The sequence below is a fragment of the Odocoileus virginianus genome, chromosome 28, assembly GCF_023699985.2.
Source record: "Odocoileus virginianus isolate 20LAN1187 ecotype Illinois chromosome 28, Ovbor_1.2, whole genome shotgun sequence".
In the NCBI taxonomy this organism is placed as follows: Eukaryota; Metazoa; Chordata; class Mammalia; order Artiodactyla; family Cervidae; genus Odocoileus; species Odocoileus virginianus.
Window position 1 is genome coordinate 24,846,652 of NC_069701.1, and position 21,115 is coordinate 24,867,766.

At 51.1% G+C, this 21,115-nt stretch overlaps 1 protein-coding gene across 6 annotated transcripts in view; it reads left to right on the forward strand.

Annotated features, from left to right (window-relative positions):
* Positions 1 to 21,115, forward strand: part of PKNOX2 (PBX/knotted 1 homeobox 2) — a 292,403-nt gene that overhangs the window by 221,674 nt on the left and 49,614 nt on the right. For all 6 annotated transcript variants that reach the window (XM_070457344.1, XM_070457349.1, XM_070457347.1 and 3 more), the window contains one exon: positions 19,393 to 19,564. In XM_070457344.1, the coding sequence (XP_070313445.1) occupies positions 19,393 to 19,564 (172 nt within the window). The remainder of the gene's footprint in view (positions 1 to 19,392; positions 19,565 to 21,115) is intronic.

A 21,115-nucleotide genomic window follows, 5' to 3' on the forward strand; every position in this document is an offset into this window, starting at 1 on the left:
CTTCACTCCAACACGCACCATCCAGGACTCGGTCATGAGCAAACTTGAGTCCACCTGAAAGCCGCTGGGAGGCTTGTTAGAACTTGCATAGCTGGACTCTGTGCTCGGAAATGCTGAATCAGTAGGTCAGGCTGTAGGAAGAGGACATGAATTTTTAATAAGCATTCCAGGTGAATCTAATGCAGCTACTGCTTGGCCCATGCTGTGATTCACGGTCGACTTTGGTTTTCAGCAGTAGAGGTTGTACGTGATGGTAGAGGTTCTGACACCCTCCCCAAGAGGGGCCATTTGCAGGGAGCAGGCCGCTTGTCTCGTTTTAGTCTGCATTAGCCCCTGGCACCCAGGGCTGGGCCCTGATTGTTGCAGAGGGTGGGAGGGGCTCAGGGACTTTCCGGCCTGTCTTATGTACGTGGGTGAGGTGAAGATGCGGTCCTCGGAAGGCAGATCTGATGAGGCCCTGGCAGGGATTTCAGTCATCACTTATCCATGGGGAGCCCACATCACTAAGAAAGATGCCCAAGTATGGAGGCATCAGTACTGAGGTCAAACCCGTGTTGCATTCACTTGTGTGGGCACGTACAGCCATGAGCATCAGCACCATTGACCTCCACTGGGCGAGCCCTGCAGTGCACGCTAAGGCCACTCGCACTCAGACTGGCCCACCCAGGGGGAATCAGAGGACTGAGTCCTTCCTCACCGCCCCCCACTCCCTGCCCCCAGTCCTGATAGTGGCTTTATGGTAATGGTCGTAATTTTTGCTGTTATCATAATTATCCGTGGCTCTACCTGTAGTCCCTCAGATGGGCTGAATGCCTTTAATGCCAACAGTTGGGAGTCCAGAGCAATGGGCCCTGATCCCTAGATCCTGACTCGAGGTTCTTCCCAGGCCTAGATAACACAGTGCCTGCCCCCCGAGGACCACCCCCCTACCCCCAGACACACACACACAGGCCAGGCCCAGCTCCTGTGCATAGAGGCTTGTGCACAGAGCCTTGGGCTCTGAAGAATGCCTGGATCTGGTGTCATGGGGCCAGTCAGAGACCCTGAGAAGGACCCCAGCTCGCCCTCCCCCAACACAGACCAGTAAGTACTCCTGTCCTCCCGTCACCTTGGCTTTGAATCCTTGCTGTTACTAGTGCTGTGCTGGGCGCAGGGGAAAGAGGGTGACTGATAAAGGTAACGTGTGGGCTCTAGTCAGACTCTCTGAAGACGAGAACAAGAAACCAGCACAGAGTGGTCAGAGCTTTAACGGAGACAGCTCCAACGGGGCGGCAGTATTCACGCTTGAACTTGAAACCTGAGTAAGACTGCTCAGCAGGAGGAGAAATGGGAGGGGTGGGGGCTTCCAGCAGAGGAGAGCCTGGTGAGTTCCCAGCACGGCCGGGGGCCAGAGCAGCTGGGTGTGGGGACCCCAGGGTGCATGGGGTCTATAAGTTCACCTGTGGGGTGGGCTTGTGCCTTGCAGGGAACAGAAGCAGGGACAGGGGAGTGACATGGCCTCTGAAATGTGATGGGGTACAGTCATCACACCTCATTTAGATAGTGATCGACATGCTCCAAGTGCGGTCCGGACTGGCAGCATCGCAGCCCCTGGGAGCTGTTTGGAGACACTGACTCTCAGGCCTCACTTGACCTTGGGATTCCTGTTCTGCTCTTTGACGAGATCCCGGGTGATTCACATGCCCACGGCAGATGGGTCCCCGACCCCTTCCCAGACTCCAGGGGGCAAGGGCATGTAGGGAGCACCGATCCTAGTCTAGAAAGACCCCCAATTACTGGTTTGTCGTAAAGCTTCTGGAAACCTAGACTCATGTCCTCCCTCCTCCTGGTACTCATCTCAGCATCAGTTTCACGATAGAACCTAATCACTGGTTCAGCAAGAATAATGAGACAACTCGTGTCCGCACCCGGCTCCACATCTGGCACAAAGCAGACGGTTCTCTATGTCCCACCAATGGGACCCACGTGCTCCATAACCCTTCCCAAGACCCCAGGGTCATGCACTACCCAGGCCCAGCCAGGAAGTGGGCTGCCTCCCACTGTCCATCATGGTATCACCTGGTGGACGGAGGCCCAGATGGTCCTTCAACCAACACGTCTCACCTTTGCGGGGCGGGTCCCCTCACAGCCCGTGGCATTTGCACAATAATCTCTGCAACTGTCTGAAGGTGAAGAAGAAACCCCAAGCGGATGCCACCAAGAACCAGCCAAACATGGCCGCCCAGCCTCTCAGGACGACCGAGCAGACGGACGTCAGCATCCTTGCCCGGTTCTTTTTTCTGCAGCCCTGCCTGCCCCAGGGCCCCAGGGTGTCTGTCTCCCACAACCACACCTCTCCCATTAGTGCCAGTCGCCCCCTCTATAGCCCTTGTTGGGGGCGGGGCAGGGAGGAGGAGCCCGCCCCCCCCCACCTCCTGCAGGGTCGGGTAATTCTAATTAGATTTGCCTGCCTGGGGCAGCCGGCACTCCAGAGCACATCAGGGAGTCGGCATTTCATGTCAATAAATGTAACCAGACCCTTTCCACGGAGATTAGTGCCCAGCTCTGACTTTTGGGAGCCCCCTCCGAGGCCCCTCCCAGGTCCATAGAAGAATGGAGGTGTGGGGGAGGCCCCTCCCTGGTCAGGTAAGGGTGGCGGGAGAGGGAGGGAGCCGGTCAGTGCTCTGACACTTTATTTGTGTATGAGGATGTGTTAATGAAATGTACTGTTTCCTTCTGATGTGGAAGCTGTGTGTGTGTGTGTGTGTGTGTGTGTGTGTGTGTGTGTGTGGCAGGGGAGAGGGGAAGCAGAGCCTGTCTTTAATTGGATCATACCAGAGCATCATCTGGGCTAATCAGCAAGGCAACCAGGAGCTTGGGCTCAGATTAATGATTGCAGTCTAATCCAAGCAGATCCCATGATTAGATGCACATCGTGGGTAATTGTGTTTGTGGCCCGTGAGCAATGCCGAGCCTGGGTCTGTGGAGGGGAGGCCCCATGGAGTGGGGACCACAGGTTTGGACCCAGCTCAAAAATCTCCTTCCCCAGGCCCGCCTCACAAGAAGTTAAAATGTAGCTTGGACCACACCTCCCCACCCCCTCCTCCAGTGTGGGCTGTGGGCTGGACCGTGTTAGGTGGTTGGGAACCTGGGGCTTGGCTTGCCAGCAACCACAGAGACAGGCCAAGAGGGTGAGGTTAATCCGGCCTTCACTCTCCCTCCTCCCCTGCAGTCTCCTTGGTTCCCCTTTGAAGTGAGTGGGTTCCCATGGAAACCATGATGTCCTGGGGAGCAGAAGAGTGGCAGGAGCTGGGCCCGGCCAGGTGCGGTGGGGAGGAGGGGGACTCTGCTAAGACCATTCTGCTAAGGATGGGTTCCTGCCGCTTAGGCTGAAATCCTGTCTGAGGACCGGGGAAGAGGCCCGCCAGGCACAGCAGAAGTTACCTGCTAGTGACAGGAAGTGCTGGGCTAGAGGCAGAAACAGTGAGAGAAGAGTGGGGGCAATTCCACCACGAAAAATGCCAGGGAACTGAGCTGGGAATCAGATGGGCAGGGTGAGGGGGCTGCAGGGCCCTATATTTCTCCTTTGTGGCGTTACTCGCAACTGAATGGATTGTGTTAATATTAGTTCTGTTTCCACTGCTAGATCGTTACCTCCGTGAAGACAGGGTCTATGTGTTTTCATTGATTTATCCCCAGTGCCTCGCACAGCACCTTAGAGCCTGCAGCCTGGACGAGTGTGTACTAAATCAGAGCTGGTTGAGTGGATTCCTTAAACAGGCGAGGAAGGACTGTACATATTTCAGGGTTCTAGGTTGGGGTGCTGGCAAACTGGTCCTGGGGCAAGAGGGACCGGGAGAGCCCTCACTCTAACGTCCGTCAATCTCCATGGCGTGACTGCATCCACCATGGCCCTTTTCAAGCGACAGTGTGATGATGCATGACATAGCTGCGAAGAGAAGCACACAGATGTCTCCCACCAACCTCAAGTACAAACCCCACACAGGAGCCAAGCAGGTACCCAGTTTTACCAGCTCCTTAATAACTGATTGTACGGGATGGATTAGCCACAGTTCTGCACTCCTAGGTCCTATCTGGTCCACTCCTCAGTTTCAAATCTGAAATGGTCTCTCTTAACAAATTAATCCTTAGAACAAGACCTAGCAGAGAATGAATGCTTTTTTTGTGTGTGTGTGTTAAATCGCTTCAGTCGTGTCTGACTCTTTGCAATCATATGGACTTTAGCCCACCAGGCTCCTCTGTCCATGGGATTCTCCAGGCAAGAATACTGGAGTGGGTTGCCATTTCCTCCTGCAGGGGATCTTCCAGACCCAGGGATCGAACCTGTATCTCTAAAGTCTCCTACATTGGCAGGCAGGTTCTTTACCACTGGCGCCACCTGGGAAGTCCTGGAATGCCTTCTAAGTGTCTGCAATTGTGATCTTTCCCCTCAACCCCAACGCAGTGAGTCTTCTCCTTCATAGAATCTATCCAGCTCCATCCAGCTCTCAGCATCTGCTTGAGCAAAGCCCCAACTTTCCCGTATAACCCAAGGAGATTCCAAACGTTTCCTGGTCTCTCTGTTAATGAGTTCGTTTGCTGCAGGTCCAGAAACCTGTCATCAAGACCAGTCTTCTGCCTCCTCTTGAGTGTCTCAGCCATCAGTCTCAGCCTGTCCATGTAGTGTTTTTCGTTCTTCCTGTCGGTCTCGTCTCTCTGTAAACCACACTCAGAGTTTCTGCCCACCTGGGACCTTGCCCTAGACAGCTCATGCTGAAGTCCACTTCTAGTGCAGTGAAAGCAATACTCATTCCTAAAATACTCATTCCTGTTTGTAATCCTTTTGTCCTGTCACACGCAGACTAGATCACTCTAGACTCCACTCTTGTTTAGGGAAAGATCAGAATAGGGCAGTGGGCAGGTCATTCCCTTGAGACTGTCCCTTGAAAGGTCACTGAAGTTCAGGGTTGGTCCTGATGGTCCTGTAGCTAGAGGGGCAAAGGTCATAGAACAACCATGCTGGGTGGTAGAACGAGCTCTAAAAATGGATGTAGTGGTAATTAATTTGGTCAGCTTGCACAAGTTAGTTTCTCTGAGCCCGTTTTCTCAGCCATAAAAAAGGACATAGTCATAACTAGACTAAAATGAGATGATGTTATGATATACACAGATCAGTGTTGGCTGCATGGGATGGAGGGAAGGTGGGTTGTTTCTTTTTTTAACGGTGAAGCTACTTCTTTTTAAAATATTTTTTATTATTTATTTATTTTGCTGCGCTGGGTCTTTGTTGCTGGGCACGGACTTTCTCTAGTTGCGGCTATAGTTTCGGCACTTGGGCTTCTCATCACAGTGGTTCCTCTTGTTGCAGAGCATGGGCTCGAGGCGTGCAGGCTCAACAGTTGTGGCTCATGGCCTTAGTTGCTCCTTGGCATGTGGGATCTTCCAGGACCAGGGATTGAACTTGTGTCCCCTGCATTGGCAGGCAGGCTCTTAACTGCTGGGCCGCCAGGGAAGTCCCGAGAGGGGGGTGTTTTAAACAGAAGGGCCAGCAAGGTCCCCTTGGCCCTTTCAGTACGTGAGGCGTCTTGTGTGTTTAGGGAGGTGAAATTCAGGCATCAGAACAGGGCCTGGGGACCTCGATTGCCTGGGTTTCCATTCTGTCTCCACCACTAGCCTCTAAACCTTTCTGGGCCTTTCCTCATGTGTAAAATGGGACTGAAAATAGTGCCCTCTCCTCATTAGGCTGGTCATGAGGATTAGGTGAGATAATACCATAAAGTGCTGGAGGAAGAATCTGGTACTCAGAGAGTGCGCTGCAGGCATTAGCTGCTATTAGATGTTTGAGGAAATGAAACAGGGGTTGGTAGGGCTAGAAGGTGACTGCTGAGAGGCGAGACAGCAAGAGGCAAGGCAGGAAAGAGCTCCCAGTTGAGAGCTGTTCGCCCCGCAATTTGGTTAAACATTTATTGAGCTCCGCCATGTGTAAGCATCTTGTCAAGTTCCAAGAGGGATTCTGAATTAGAATAGATCGGTCCAGGGAGTGGGAGGAAAATAGGCGTAGGAAGTAGCTAGAGTATAAACTTGGCACATGGTACGGGCTCAAAAAAGTATTTGTGGAATTGACTGCAAGGCCCCTGGCCCATGGTGCAGTGTGGGAGTGTTGGACTGCTTTCCCAAGGGAGATGAAGCCCAAGGGAAATGGTAGGCAAGAGGCCTCTCCTGGGACCGGGTCCGTGATGGGATGAGAGGAGCCCCCCAGGGCTTGAGGCTGGGCAGGGGGGCTGGCTGCCGTGTGACCGTCCTCTTCAGCAGCTGCCTGGCCAGGACCCTGGGAACTGGCACTTCCCGCTGAAGTGTCTTTGAGGGAACTCTTCCACCTTGTGACCAAAGGGTGTTTCGTCTCCAGGGAGTTGACCCTGGGGCTTAACCCTGTGCCTTCCCTGGCAGAGGGCTGGGTCATTCCTGGAACGTGCTGGGTGAGGTGGCCTGAGGATGGAGGGGGGTAGAAGTTCAGCCATTCCAAACTGAAGAGTCAGGACCAGATGCTTCCGGACGAGTTGCTGGGAGCAGATGTTCCAGGCGTGGTTTTATGGGCTGGGGCTCTAGCAGACACTCCTTGCTTTTGGAAGCAGTTGGATTCACTGGCATCCGAGAAAACATCTCAGCTGTTGACTACAGTCAGGGGAGTGATCCTGCCGGAGCCGTAAGATGAAAGTCAAACCTCGCTCAGTTCTCCCCCAGGCGCCAGGCATCGCCTGCTCCCTGCCCTTCCTGCCAGCATCTTGAAGGCCCCCACCCCGAGCCCAGCCTCCGCACATGCTGCTGGCAGGCACAGGGACGCCGGCTGCCCGGCCCCGGGAGCAGGTGTGTTCAGAGACAGCAGCTCTGGCTGCTTCCACAGCTCACCACCTGGCCTAGGTAGAGTTGAGAAGTCCAGATACTCCCCGAGACCAGGCACATGGATGAGAGCTCCAGAAGCCCCGAATCCCAGTGACGTATTCTCACAAGGTTTTGTTAGGATTAAAGGAGATAACCAATGCTCAGAGCTGACAGTGCTTGGCACAGGCAAGGCTCCCAATGAATGGTGGCCACAGTTGTGAATAGTGACTGTGGATCAGGCCCCCTTCAGTGGCTGGGCCCCCTGCTGGTGCAAATGGGGTGGGATGGGAGCCAGCAAGCTGGGGCCTTGAGGGCTTGTGTGGCCCATGGCTTCTTACCAGGGTTGGACTAAGCTAATGTAACCCTTCCTTTTTTTTAAAAAAAAATTGTGTATTCATTCATTTTTGGCTGCTCTCTGTATAAGTTCCTGTGTGTGGGCTTCTCTCTAGTTTTGGTGAGCAGGGGCTACTCTCTGATTGTGGTGCACAGGCTTCTCATTGCGGTGGCTTCTCACTGCGTGGCCACCACGCGGTGGCACGGGTTCTAGGCACGCAGGCTTAATTGCTGCACAGCATGTGGGGTCTTCCTGGACCAGGGCTCGAACCCTTGTCCCCTGCACTGGCAGGCGGGTTCTTAACTTCTGAACTGCCAGGGAAGTCCCTAGCCCTTCTTTTAACTAAGCCCCACTTTCTGATTTTCCCAAGTCACTGGACCATTTTGCGGTCAAGTGAAAAGAACGTAAGACTAAGACTTCAGACTAAGTTCTGACTCTACCACTGAGCAACCCATTTAACCTCTTCAGATAAGCTTCCCTACTCCATAGTGTCGGCATCAAATGAGAAAATGAAAGATCTATAAAAATGTCAAAGCCTTCTTCAACACACAGAAGTATCACTATGGGAAAAGGTTCTTTTGGGAGCTCATTTGATGAGGCACCCTTGTGCTGCAAAGGTCGTAATGCTCAAAGGGTAAGTCTGACAGCACAGTTCTGTGACCCTAGAACACACAAGGCTCAAGGACAGTAGAGAAAAAAGGAGAGGACGATGAAATGATTCGAATAATGGTTCAAAAATGGTACCTGGGAGAGGGGAGAAAGCACGAAGTTTAGGGTTTGGATCAGTTCACTTCAGTTGCCGAGTCGTGTCTGACTCTTTGCGACCCCATGAATCACAGCACGCCAGGCTTCCCTGTCCATCACAAACTCCTGGAGTTTACTCAAACTCACGCCCATCAAGTCAGTGATGCCATCCAGCCATCTCATCCTCTGTTGTCCCCTTCTCCTCCTGCCCCCAATCCCTCCAAGCATCAGGATCTTTTCCAATGAGTCAACTCTTCGCATGAGGTGGCCAAAGTATTGGAATTTCAGCTTCAGCATCAGTCCTTCCAAGGAACACCCAGGACTTATCTCCTTCAGGATGGACTGGTTGGATCTCCTTGCAATCCAAGGGACTCTTTAAGAGTCTTATCCAACACCACAGTTCAAAAGCATCAATTTTTCGGCGCTCAGCTTTCTTCACAGTCCAACTCTCACATCCATGCATGACCACTGGAAAAACCATAGCCTTGACTAGATGGACCTTTGTTGGCAAAGTAATGTCTCTGCTTTTTAATATGCTATCTAGGTTGGTCATAACTTTCCTTCCAAGGAGTAAGCATCTTTTAATTTCATGGCTGCAGTTACCATCTGCAGTGATTTTGGAACCCCAAAAAATGAAGTCTGACACTGTTTCCACTGTCTCCCCATCTATTTCCCATGAGATGATGGGACCAGATGCCATGATCTTAGTTTTCTGAATGTTGAGCTTTAAGCCAACTTTTTCACTCTCCTCTTTCACTTTCATCAAGAGGCTTTTTAGTTCCTCTTCACTTTCTGGCATAAGGGTGGTGTCATCTGCATATCTGAGATTTAAATCTCAACCCAATCACTTATTAACCTGATGATGTAATTATTTAACCACATGGCACCTCAGTTTGCAAATCAGTAAAGTGGGAATAATAAAAAATATTGGATGTTTCAGTGCAATAAGCACATGAAATGTGACTTACCAATTGCCATCAAATGTGCATGGGTGTATCACTACCAGTGACCAAAGCAAATAGAGTTCCCCTTCCCACAGCATCTCTTTCCCCAGGGCTTTTTTGTTGGGGAGTGGTTGAATCTCTGGAGACTTGGATAGAAGTTGCCTCTTAGTAGCTGCCCAACTGTGGAAAAGATACTTCTATTTTTTTCTCTTCCTGAGTTTCCTCCCCTTAAAATGAAGGGGCTAAACATGAAAAAGACAGGAGATAACAAGGATTAAAAATAGTAAGGATTGGAGAAAAGGGAATCCTTGTGAACTGTTGTTGGGTTGTAGATTGGCATAGCCACTATAGAAAATAGTATGGAGGATCCTCATAAAAATTAAAAGTAGAATGACCATAAGATCCAGTAATCCCACTTTGGGAATCCAAAGGAAATGAAAACACCAACTCGAGAAGATATCTGCACCCCCCCCACCAGGTTCAGAGCAGCATTGTTTATAATAGACAAGGCACAGAAATAACCAAGGTATCCAGTGATGGATGAGTGGGTAACGCAGTTGTGGCGTATATACACACAATGGGATATTATTCAGCCATTTAAAAAAGAACAACAGCAAGAAGGAAATCGTGCCATTTGTGATAACATAGAGGGATCTTGAAGGCATTATGCTAAGTAAAATACATCACGAAGGAGGACAAATTCTGTGTGATCTCACTTATATGTGAAAACCAAAAAATAAATAAAAAATAGCTTAGAGCAAAAGAGATCAGATTAGTGGTTACCAGAGGTGGAAAGTAGAGGTGGGGTGAATCCTGGAGGGTAGTTGAAAGGCACAAACTTCCATTTATAAAATAAATAAGTACTAACGATGTAACATGGGACTTCCCAGGTGGCGCAGTGGTAAAGAATCCGGCTGCCAATGCAGGAGACACAAGAGACGTGGGTTCAATCCCTGGGTCAGGAGAATCCGCTGGAGGAGGAAATGGCAGCCCACTCCAGTATTCTTGCCTGGGAAATCCCAAGGACAGAGGAGCCTGGCGGGCTACAGTCCGTGGGGTGGCAAAGAGTCGGACACGACTGAGCACACACATAGCAACTATGAGGATGTGATGTGCAACACGATGACTACGGCTAACATTGCTGTATCATATACAGCAAAGTTAGGGGAGTAAATTCTAAGAGTTCCCATCACCAGGAGAAATGTTTTCCGTTTTCTCTTTTTATCTATCTGAGAAGATGTGTGTGAGCTGAACCTATTGTGATGATCATTTCACAATCTGTATAAATCAAACCATCATGCTGTATAGCTTAAGTTTATACAGTGATACAGTCGGTTATTTCTCAATAAAATGGGTGGGGGGGCAGGTGCCGGGAATGAAGGGACTGTGACGTCACATCCTAACAGGTTTCAAGTTTTAGGTTCTTTGTATTCTTGCCCTTGTAGACTAGCCTTAACAGTCAATTTGTGGAGATTTCACTTTTTTTTTTTTTTTACTGTGTTAGGAGGGAGGAGTGTGTGTGTGTGTGTGTGTGTGTGTGTGTGTGTGTGTGTGAAGGGTTGGAGACACAGCAGACTGTGGCCTGCCCCGGGCCCCACCCTCTGCAGGGACGGACCTGTCCGCCCACCTGCGGGGAGGAGAGCTGGTTGGAGCCCAGGAACCCAGCAGATGCAATTCCAATTTAGCAACACGAAGAAGTCCTCTCCAAGGCAACCCAGGCGAACACACCGCCCACTGGGCAGCACTAAAAATACACCCGCATGGTTTCCACGTCACACCTGAAGTAAAAATACATCCAACCGAGAGCTGCTGGCTTGGTCTCCCCCACCCCGCTCTGCTCTCTCCATCTGGTCCTTCGAGGGGAAGAGAGGGGAGCAGAGGAGGCGGGCTGGTAAGCTCTTCCTTCACACTGGATCCTCTGCCTCCGGGACCCTGGCAGCCCCCACCCCACGCACCCCGCCGGCAGAGCCCAGAGGAGGCGGGTCCCTTCGTAGCAGCTAGAGACTGCCAGATGGCCGTGGCTGGTCTGGGTACCTCAGAGGAGTGGATTCTGAGCCCAAAGAGCACTTTAGACTTGTGTCTCAGAACCCCCACTTGCTACCCGTGCTCACTTCATTCATTTGTCCCCATGCATTGATTCATCAAAGATTTATCCACCTTCTGCTGTGTGCCAGGCAGTGTGCTTGACCCTGGGGAATTCAGAGAGAAAACGAGACTGTGGATCAGAGGAGCTCCCCATGGAGTGAGGAAGAAGGCTGAGCAGAAACAACTGTAGTCAGTCGAGTTTAACAATCGTCCTAAGGGAAAGAAAAATAAATGCTTACCAGCAGTGTTTTTTGGTTTAAAAAGAGGGTTTCGAGTTCTGATGAGTTACACTTTGCCTCTCCTCCTCCTCCTCTTTCTCTGCCTCTATTTGAATTGACACGTGGGCTTGTTTCCCTGCCAAATGAGTCAGTGGAGATGGAATTATACATTTATTGGAGCAGATAGCATCGACGTTGCTCTGAATTAAAAAAAGGTGCCCCCACGCCATTCCAGGGAAGTGGAGCAAGTGTTAATTGACAGTTTCCTAAGTGCCAGCCACTCTGCACTATCCTTCCTTTTCTCCTTTTCCCCTTGCGATAACCTCTGTGGTAGGTGGTATCATCCCCCTTCTATAAAAGAGGAAACTGAGGCTCAGAGATATTCAGTCACTTGGCCCAGAGTCATACAGTTAATTATCCATCTCCAGAGACTGTGCTGGTTTCAGACCACCCAGCCCACTGAATTTGTGAGGGCAGAGTAGAACTCCCGTCCCCAAGCACGGCTCGGTGGCGACTCAGAGGAGGCGATGACTTCTCTTGCTGGAGAGACCAGTCGGTAGCCTTGGCACTAGGGCTGGCACTCTGAGCTAGGCTACTAGGAGAGACCTAGGCACAGGCATTTCAGGTGGAAGGAACAGCAGGGGCACGAACAGCCTGCTTTGCCTGAGCTGGTGAAGGGCATGATACAGGTACAGGGGGCCGGGGCCACCTGCTATCTGTCCAACCACCGCGTATTCCTCTGAGTCTTCAATTAGTGATGAAAAGAAACCCGAGGAAACGCTGTGAAGCGCCTCATCTGATGATGCTGATTCTACTTCATCAACATCCAGGAGCGCTGTCTCTGTACTTCTCACACCGACTGCTGGTAATGGGCCTTCTGGCTGTGAAAGGAAAAGGGGCGGGGCCCGGGAAAGGGGCGGGCCCTCTGGCAAAGTGGCTCCAGGCTATTGACCCTGATTCTGTGGTCTCAGCGACCTCTGACATGGGGCACTAGAAATAAAAGGTCACAACGCCAGCCCCTGGGTAGAGTTTCCAGGGTGGTGGGCCTTCGGCAGCTTGAGACCCCCACTGTGTGGGAGACTAGGTTGGGTGTCTGGTGAGCGGGTCATGTCACTGCTTGCCCTCCTTCACCCCACCTTTCTGGCCAGCGTCTCATGTCTTCTGCAGAGGTCTGACCCTGACCAGGCTCTAGTCTCACTGCCTCATCTCTGTAAGCCTCCACATTTCGGGACTCCCCTGGTGGTCCAGTAGCTAAGACTCTGAGCTCCCAATGCAGGGGCTCAAGGTTCGATCCCTGGTTGGGGAATTAGATCCCATGTGCCATAACTAAAGATCCTGCATGCCACAGCGAAGACCCAGTGCAGCCAAATAAATAAATAAATATTTTTTAGAAAATAAAAAAGTAGAATAAAAATAAAAACCTCCACCTGGAAATTTTCCTCTCCTGCTCTACATTGCCTCCTCTGGACGGTCTAGTCTTAGGAAGTGCCTGGGGGCTCTGACATCCCGCCCCAGCCCCATCGGAGGCCGAAGCCGAGGCTCAGGGAGGGTGAGCGCTGAGACGGGGCTGTGAGGGAGCTGCAGGACAGGCCTGGGGGCTCCAAGGTCAGTGACAGGGAGTGGACAGCCAGGCAGGCTGCCGCACACATGGCTGGACCCATAATTGAGGTCTGCAGTTCTGGCCAAGGTCACAAGGGGAGGGACGGCTGAGAGGCTCAGAAGTGACGGAGTGGCATGACTGTGAATCACAAGGTTTATCACCCAGAAAGGGAGCTCAATGCTAATGTCTGCCCCTGCACGTGACCATCATCTCCCCTCCCCCAGCCTATGGGGCTCTGTTTCTCTCTACCTATCTGTTCTCTCTCTCTTGTGCTCTTTGCATTGTAGCCTCTGTAAAGCACTATTCAAAAAAACTTTTTAAACTGAAGCATAGTTGACTTACAACGTTGTGTTAGTTTCAGCTGTACAGCATAATGATTAAGTTTTATATATATATTCTTTTTCAGATTCTTTCCTCTTATAGGTTATTACAAAATATTGAGTATAGTTCCCCAAGCTGTCCTGTAGGTCCCTGTTGGTTATTCTACTGAAGCTCTATATTTTTGCATTCTTCCTTTTCCTATCTCTGCTTCTCTGTTTATGGTCCTCTGAGTAAGAAAGAAATGTTAAAAAAAAAAAACTTTTAAAAATCCAGGTTGTCCAAGGAGGAAGGAAGGGAAGCAGAAAAAGGTCTATTTGTCTTTCCTTGAGTCTTTTAGCAAAAGGCAATGAACTTCAGCCTTAGAAGGGAACTTTCAGTTAGATGTGAGTGTAAAAATTACCAAGGAGGTTGGAGTCTCCATCCCAAAAGGTCTTTGGAAATATTAGTGAGACCTATCGGGCCATCTACATTTTGAACATCTGTCTTGAGACAGGAAGGAATAAAATGCGCAGCTGCCCAAGGATGCGCTCAGAAGATTCATCAGAAATGTGTGTCCAGTGCAGGGGAGTGGGGGGAGGACCTGGATCACTTTGCTCTCAAGAAAATCTGGGGCTTTGCCAAGGGGTCTCGGCCTCTCTGCTGCTGCTGGAGAGAGGGTCACATTCCATTCTGCAAAGGACTCAGCCAAGATCCTGCCCAGTTTATGGCAGGTAGGGTGTCCCCCAGAGGCAACCCCACACGTCCTGGCCACAAACTGGACATTCTAGGCTGGCAAATTTGGGCGATATAGAAAAAACAAGAAGGCAGAAATGTCAGAAGTAATTAAACCAAATGATGGCTTAAACCCCTGTAGAAATCAACACATCCGGTTTAATCACCTTCTTAAGCTAGCACAAGACTGCGGGTCTGTGGAGAAGGGTTCTTTATTTCTTTGGATCGTTAACAAGAAGTGTGTATCTTGAGCTTGCTTTTGGTTCAGATCCTCCTGGGGAGCGGTCTGATGTGGGTGGAGGTGGGGTGGGGGTGGGAGGTGGGGTGAGGACTCAGAAAAGAGAAAAGAAATAATAAAATCTTATTTGAGATCATCTCTTGTCCCCCGTGCCCGGCTCTGTCGGCACTCGGGGCGTCCCGCCCTCCCGGCACCCAGGCAGAGGTACAGTGCTGAATGTGCTAAATCAGGCCATTAGAGAAATTCATTTCTCTTTATTAGTCTGTGTCAAATCCTTTTTATTAGTGGCTGGAAACGACCTCTCTTCTGCAGTAAAATGTCATGCCGGTTCACTCCTTTTATTTGTTCTGCACCGACGAGGCTCAAACTCTCCCTGAATTAGTGCAGTGAGATTTATTTCCTCCAAATTTTGAACGGCTTAAAAGAGATTGGGGTGGAGGGGGAGGCCAGGCGAGAGGCAACGCAGGGAGAAGAGTGGAGAGGAATCGGGGAGGGGGAAGGTGAGCTCTTCTGGAGGTCAGGTGTCCTCGGCTCTTTGGAAAGAAAGCCTAATGGCCATCTTTCACATCTCAATCGTCAGCATCTGGGCACTGGAGACCAAGTCTCCACATTTCTGCTGCCAGCCTCTCAAGGGTACTGATCCACAGTGGGCGAGATCTGGACAGTGGGAAGTGAAACTCCTTAAAACTTATTTTCTAGTTGGAGAGGGTGAAGCTCAGAGAATGTCAAGAATGGCAGCATCAGTATCGCACCCATAACTGGAAATCCCCCTTCCCCATCCCATGCCTGGATCAGACTGGCCATTTGTGTCCTGGGTGGCTAATGTGTCCAGCTCCCATGGTCCCTGCCCTAGCCACTGTATCCTCCACGCCAGGGCCAAAATAGGGCTACTAGAAAGGACTCCTTGAGGGTGGCTTCTAGCCTCTTCCCCAACCTTATGGGGTGACATTGGAGGGTAACTTAGAGATAGAAATCAATGCTTAGGCAGGTGTAGGATGGGCCACTGGGGAAGGGGCTGCGGAGTGGGCTGGGAACAGCCTTCAAGACGCCCATAGCATCAGCGCAGCCATGGAACAAACAGCTGAGTCATTGGGAAACTGAGCTTGCTTCTTGGGGCTGGCCCAGAGTCTCAGCAGCCCCCACACTTGGGGTTAGCAGGAAGCCATTCGGGTGATGGAAAGATCCAGATGGATAAGCAGAGAAGCCACAGGCAGCCCCACCAACCCTGCCCGGGGGTCATGTGAGAAGCTGTGGGTTAGCACAGGTGTCATCCGAGCTCCTAGGCTCAGGGATCCTGGCAACAGGGTGGGTGTTCCACCCAGAGGTGGGACGGTGGGATATGTAGGGAGGATTTGGGAGTTGAAAGTGCTGCTCAGGCCAAGAGGGGCTGGGGAGAGGGGCCATGGCATCCACGAGGAAGCCTGCTCTAAGCTCTATGGTGCTCACTTCACTTGCAGGACCAGGATGGAAAAAGCAGGTTTTCTTCTACTGAGACTTTACAGAGGTCATAGAAAACACTTCCGGGTATGCCTTCGTCTCTCTCTCTCCCTCTCTCTCTCACACACACACACACAAACACACCCCACAGCAGGGAGATCTGACCCCTCCTGGTGAGAGGTTTGTAAGATGGAACAGTGCTAGAGCTCTGCCTTGAAGGTGAACACTGTCCTCCAGTGGAAGGGACAGAGCTTCCACCCCAGTCCCTGAAAGCCCACTTCACTGCGAGCCCCTGTGATCTGCAAGTTCACCTCTTGGACTTTATCTCCCTCCATTCGCCTACCTTACTCCAGCCACACACAAGCCTGGACTTTGTTCCAGACACACGCCACACTCATTTCTATCCCAAGTGCTTTGGTCCTCTCTTGCTTGGAACGCCCCTTCCTCAGACCTTTGCCTGAGTGCCTCTTCATCACTGGAGGCTTCACTCAAATCCACCTCCTCAGAGAGGCCTTCCCTGACCACTCTCCTCTCCGAAGGAGCCAGGACAGCGGCCGAGGAGCCCGCCTCCTGCCCCCACCCTAGCCCCAAGGCTGGTGGCTGGGAGATGTAGCCACCGGCATCTCCCTCTTCCCCACCCCACATGCCACACTCACTGTGTACACAGAACACACGATGCTCGCACACACACTGCATACAAATAACATGTAGCACACACACACACATATTGCATATAATACAGGGCACATGCACAGTGTATTCACAGCACACGATCCCTGCACCCCAGCTTCATGCACACAACAATGTGCATAGTCCCTCAGAGACATAGCACCATGTGTGCACAGAAATAAAAGTGCCCAGGACAGTCCACTGACACGCCACTCACACTTGCTATCATTGACAGCCTACGTTCAACCCAGGTGCACATGCATGCACAGACACCCACACCCACCCACACACACACACCCCATCCCCTCTCCTTCCAGCAGCTGCCCACCCTCCTTGCAACCCGTGAGAAAGGAACGTGCAGTGACCAGCGGCTGCCGTGGGGATGGGGGGGCGGGCTGCACCCCCACCACCTGGCACGATGCTGCGGATTATTAGTTCCTGGTAATTTAGTGCCCTTGTACAGAGTCGATTTGTGCCTTTCATTCCTAATTGATCTAGTGGCTGTTTAAATGGCAGCAGGCATCTGTTGAGAGTAGGAAGGTTCATAAGGCGCAATAATTCATAACACCGTCTGGAATTTGCCTTTCATGTCCCTCAGCTAAACCACTGCAGGGCTCTGCTTAAATCACAGCCGTGGAGGCTTTCTTTGGTATTCCACTCAGGGCCAGGAGAATCTTGCATTAAACTGGGATCAGGTTAGATTAGACTATAATATGCTGCGGTATTAGTGGCTGCAAATGAAGACTTAGACTGGAGTTTAACCCCTTCACCTGCTTTTCTCTTTGTCTTCAGCGGCTGGCTGAGCGAACCCATTGTCTTCCCACCAGCTTCCTGAGGGGGCCAAATAGATCTTCCAGCAATCTGGGGGCAGACAGGCTAGCCTCAGATAGTGACCCTTTTTCTCTTCATGCTACCACCCAGCCTGCAGCCTTGGAGCCCAGCTGTTTATGCATCAGCTCCCAAACCCAGGGTCAGGGCAGCAGCGTCCAGGTGCAGCTCTGCCAAGCCAGGCGGCTCACCAGAGACAGGAGTTCACCTCCCCTCCCTGCCCCCTGCCCCCGAGCTTGGGTAGAATGACCAGCAGGTATGGGTTTGGGTGTGGATGGGTCTCAGCACTGTCTGCCTTTCTGTCCAGAATTATTAGAATCCCAGGATGGGACAGGCTCATCGGGGTTCCCTATCTGCCTACGAACACTCTGTAGGCTGGCTGTTCATTCCTTCTTGGCGTGGTTAATCATAGTGTTCCTGCTGGAAGAAGCATGGTGGGTTTTCCTCTTCAAGATTTCTTGTGCTTTCCAATATGGTAGCCACTGGCCACATGTTGCTATTTAAATTAAAATTAGACAGAGTTAAAAATTCAAGGTCCTAGGCAAAACAGCCATTTGTTTAAAACTTTTTGTTTTATATTGGAATATTATAGCCAATGTAACAAGTTGTGATAGTTTCAAGTGGACAGCAAAGGGACGCATCCATCCATATACATGTATCCATTCTCCCCCTAACTTCCCTCCCATTCAGACTGCCACATAACACTGAGCAGAGTCCCCAGTGTTCTACATTAGGTCCTTGTTGGTTATCCATTTTCAGCACAGCAGTGTGTACATGTCCATCCCAAACTCCCTAACTATCCTTCCTCCCATTCGGCCCCCGCCGGCAGTCAGAAGTTCATTCTCTGTGAGTCTGTTTCTGCTTTGTAAGTCAGTTCATTCGTATCATCACAACAGCCGTGTTTTAAGTGTCCGCTGGCCTCAGTTAGTTGGTGGAGAGTGTAGAACCTTTTCATCTTTGCAGGAAGTTCTGCTGGGCAGTGCTGGCCACAGCAGCCCCATTGGCAGGAGCCTGGGGACCAGGCCTGACACATGCTTTCTCCTCTCCCAGCAAACAGATTTTCATCAAAAAGAAAGGAGCCAGATTTCGTGGTCCCAGGGGACTTCAGTGAGAAGCCAGAGAGGGATGTGCATATGCTTTTGGGAACCACAGTGGGGGGAATAGGGCTCCAGAGTCCAGTGTCAACACCCATATAAGCACACACACAGGTGCTGGGTGTGAAGACAGAGCTGTTCACTCAGGCTGCAGAGAAATGAGACTGAGATACACTTACATATGCAAATGACGTCTCACACATAACATACATATGTATTCAACAAATGTTTATTCGGATCACGTTCCACTGCTAGACTCCGTAGAGAGTGAAGAATACAATGGGCTTGCTTCCTGCCCTCATGGAGCTGACAGTCTAGTGAGGAAGGCAGGTGGCAAGGCAAACAAGCCAGGTCTGTGTAGGTTTCGGGGTGGGGCAGTCAGGGCAGCTTCCCAGAGCTGGTGATGTGGAAGCCAAGACCCGGAGAGCGGCCAGGTCAGCACTTCAGCTTACATCCATCCATCACAGAACCACCCGTGTCGCCAAACACACTCATGCTCACATATTCTTCATTCATCAGTTCATTGTCAGTCACCAAATATGTGTTAAGTGCCTGCTGTGAGCATCAGGGCACGGTCCTAAGGATACAATGATCATTGAGACAGGGACAGTCTTGGGGAAAAACAGTGGCCAAGTAATGATGGGTATTATTATTTAATTGCAGTTGTGCTAAGTGGGTGTTGATGGAAGTGTGTAGGGAGGTGTCACCTGTAAGTGGGGTGTCTGACCTAAACTGAGTCAGCCAGCAGAGGCAGGATGGATGGGGACATCTGCCCACCATGTGTGACGAGTAGCCAGGTCCACACACCTTCCTCCCCGCTCTCCCCCCACCTCCCCAACCCCCATCGACACTTGCCAACACACAGGTACTGCCCTTGGCTGAGTCTACACAGCCAAGTGTGGATCTGTGACCTGCGATGAATGTTTACATCCAGGGCTTTTCTGCACACTTCCCATATTTCCTTCCCGTGTTGACCTTGAGCCCGAAATGGACACCTACCTCTTTGAAGGGTTATACCCAGCATCTCTCATCAAATATCCACACAATTTATCTAGACAAAGAGAACAGGCAGGCTCCCAGTAGGGGAGGAACAGAAGCCACTGAGGCCCCAGGAATGAGGAGGTTGGATCCTCCGTGCCAGGGTATGAAATGCTGCTGTCCCAACGGACCGTGGGGACCAGGACCTTCCTCCAGTAGTGGGACCCTGGGAGAAGAGGTGACAGGAAGGTGGGATGGGCCTCTGAAGGCTTCTGAGCCCTGATGGCAGCAGGTCTCTGAGTGCACATGTGTGAGCTCTCACTGTCCCCACAGGCATCCTCTTTTCCCGCTCCTGACGCTGCTGTTTGAGAAATGTGAACAGGCCACCCAGGGCTCTGAGTGCATCACGTCCGCCAGCTTTGACGTGGACATCGAGAACTTTGTCCACCAGCAGGAGCAGGAACACAAGCCCTTCTTCAGCGATGACCCGGAACTGGACAATCTGGTAAAGACCCTCCAACCCCCACCCTGGCTAGGGTTGTCCTGCCCTCTGATCCCCTCCAAATGCCCCCAAAGCAATCCTTTCATTCATTCATTCAGCAAAGAAATGTTCTTCCCCCCTGTGGGCAGGCCTTGGTGTTCCAGCAGCTGAGAACCTTTAACCAAGAGTTGCACACACTGGTGATGCTGCCAAAGCTCTCCCTTCCTCCTCCCCCGCAGCACCAGCGTCACCTCCCCACTTCTTGCAGTGCAGATGAGAGAAGGGGAGGGCCATGGCATCCAGAATGTTCTGAGGGCTGGAATCCTGGCATATTGGGAAATCCGTCTTGGGCTGCCCAGAGAGGAGCTGATGGCCATGTGCTACATTGTGAAGGAGGAGGGTGACATGCATATTCATATCCACATCAGTGGATTGGAAGACTGGAAGCAACAGATGAGAAGCCCAGCTTCTCTACTGAGAAGACCAGCAGATGTCCTGCCCATTTAGGATACAGTAGATCAGGCTCCCAAGCCTAGCTTGTCATCCAGATCATCACTACAGCTTTAAAAAGTACATACTCCTGGGCCCCTCCACCTGGAAACCAGGATTCAATAAGTTTAGTGGGACTTGCACATGTACATTTTTAAAGGTTTCCCAGACAACTTCAATCTTTAATAAAGCTTGGGAGCCACTAGATTAGATGATACTCTAACTCTTCGTTTGGCCCTGGGAATCCTGCTGAGAAAAGAGCTGTGGAGAGACCGCTCTGTTTGTTCATCATGACAACAGTTATCCTGGGATTATTAACCATGATTCTTGATTTTGCTGTGGGTGGATTATCCAGATCATGCACAGTGAATTTGGAAACTGAAAATATGTCTTCCATAAGTTGATTGATTATAGCGCTGACCTCCATCCAGAATTTAGTTAGTACCTACTCCCCAAAGGGAAACAGATTTAGAAAAGCCAATGTGACTCCAGGAAGGAAGGAACACTCACACACACACATACACACACATACACAGTGCATCTGCAGAGCAGACTTAAATGACTTGGGTATTATTCTGTGTTGTGAATGACCCACCCCTCTGCTTCTCTCAGGAGTTGAATATCATACTTTATGGAGTCCAGGAGAGCTACCAGGAGAGGCCCCCCTCCTTGGCCTGAAATCTATGAAGTGTTATGGTGCATTATAATACAGGACAGAGGATACGCACATGGTCAAGGTCAGGAGCATTAGTGAAGGTTTCTGGGAGCCCCAGACACACCTCTGCTCAACTCCTGGCTGTGACTGAGCTAACATCCTTTCCGGTGACACAGTCCCCTATCTCTCAGGTCCCCGGGACAGCAGTCCCCATGCACGTTCTCCATTCGGTTGGGTAGTTAGTGCAGGCAGACTTGCCCCTGCCCTGCTGTTCATCTGATCAGAATCTCAAAACCACAATTGTGAGTCAGGTCTTTAGAAGCTACCCCCGCAGCAGGCATGGGGCCAGGAGGTGAGGCAGCCATTTGTGTGGGAGCTGGAATGAACACTCCCTTCACTTGACCCCCAAAAGAAGCTGAGACCTCAACTGG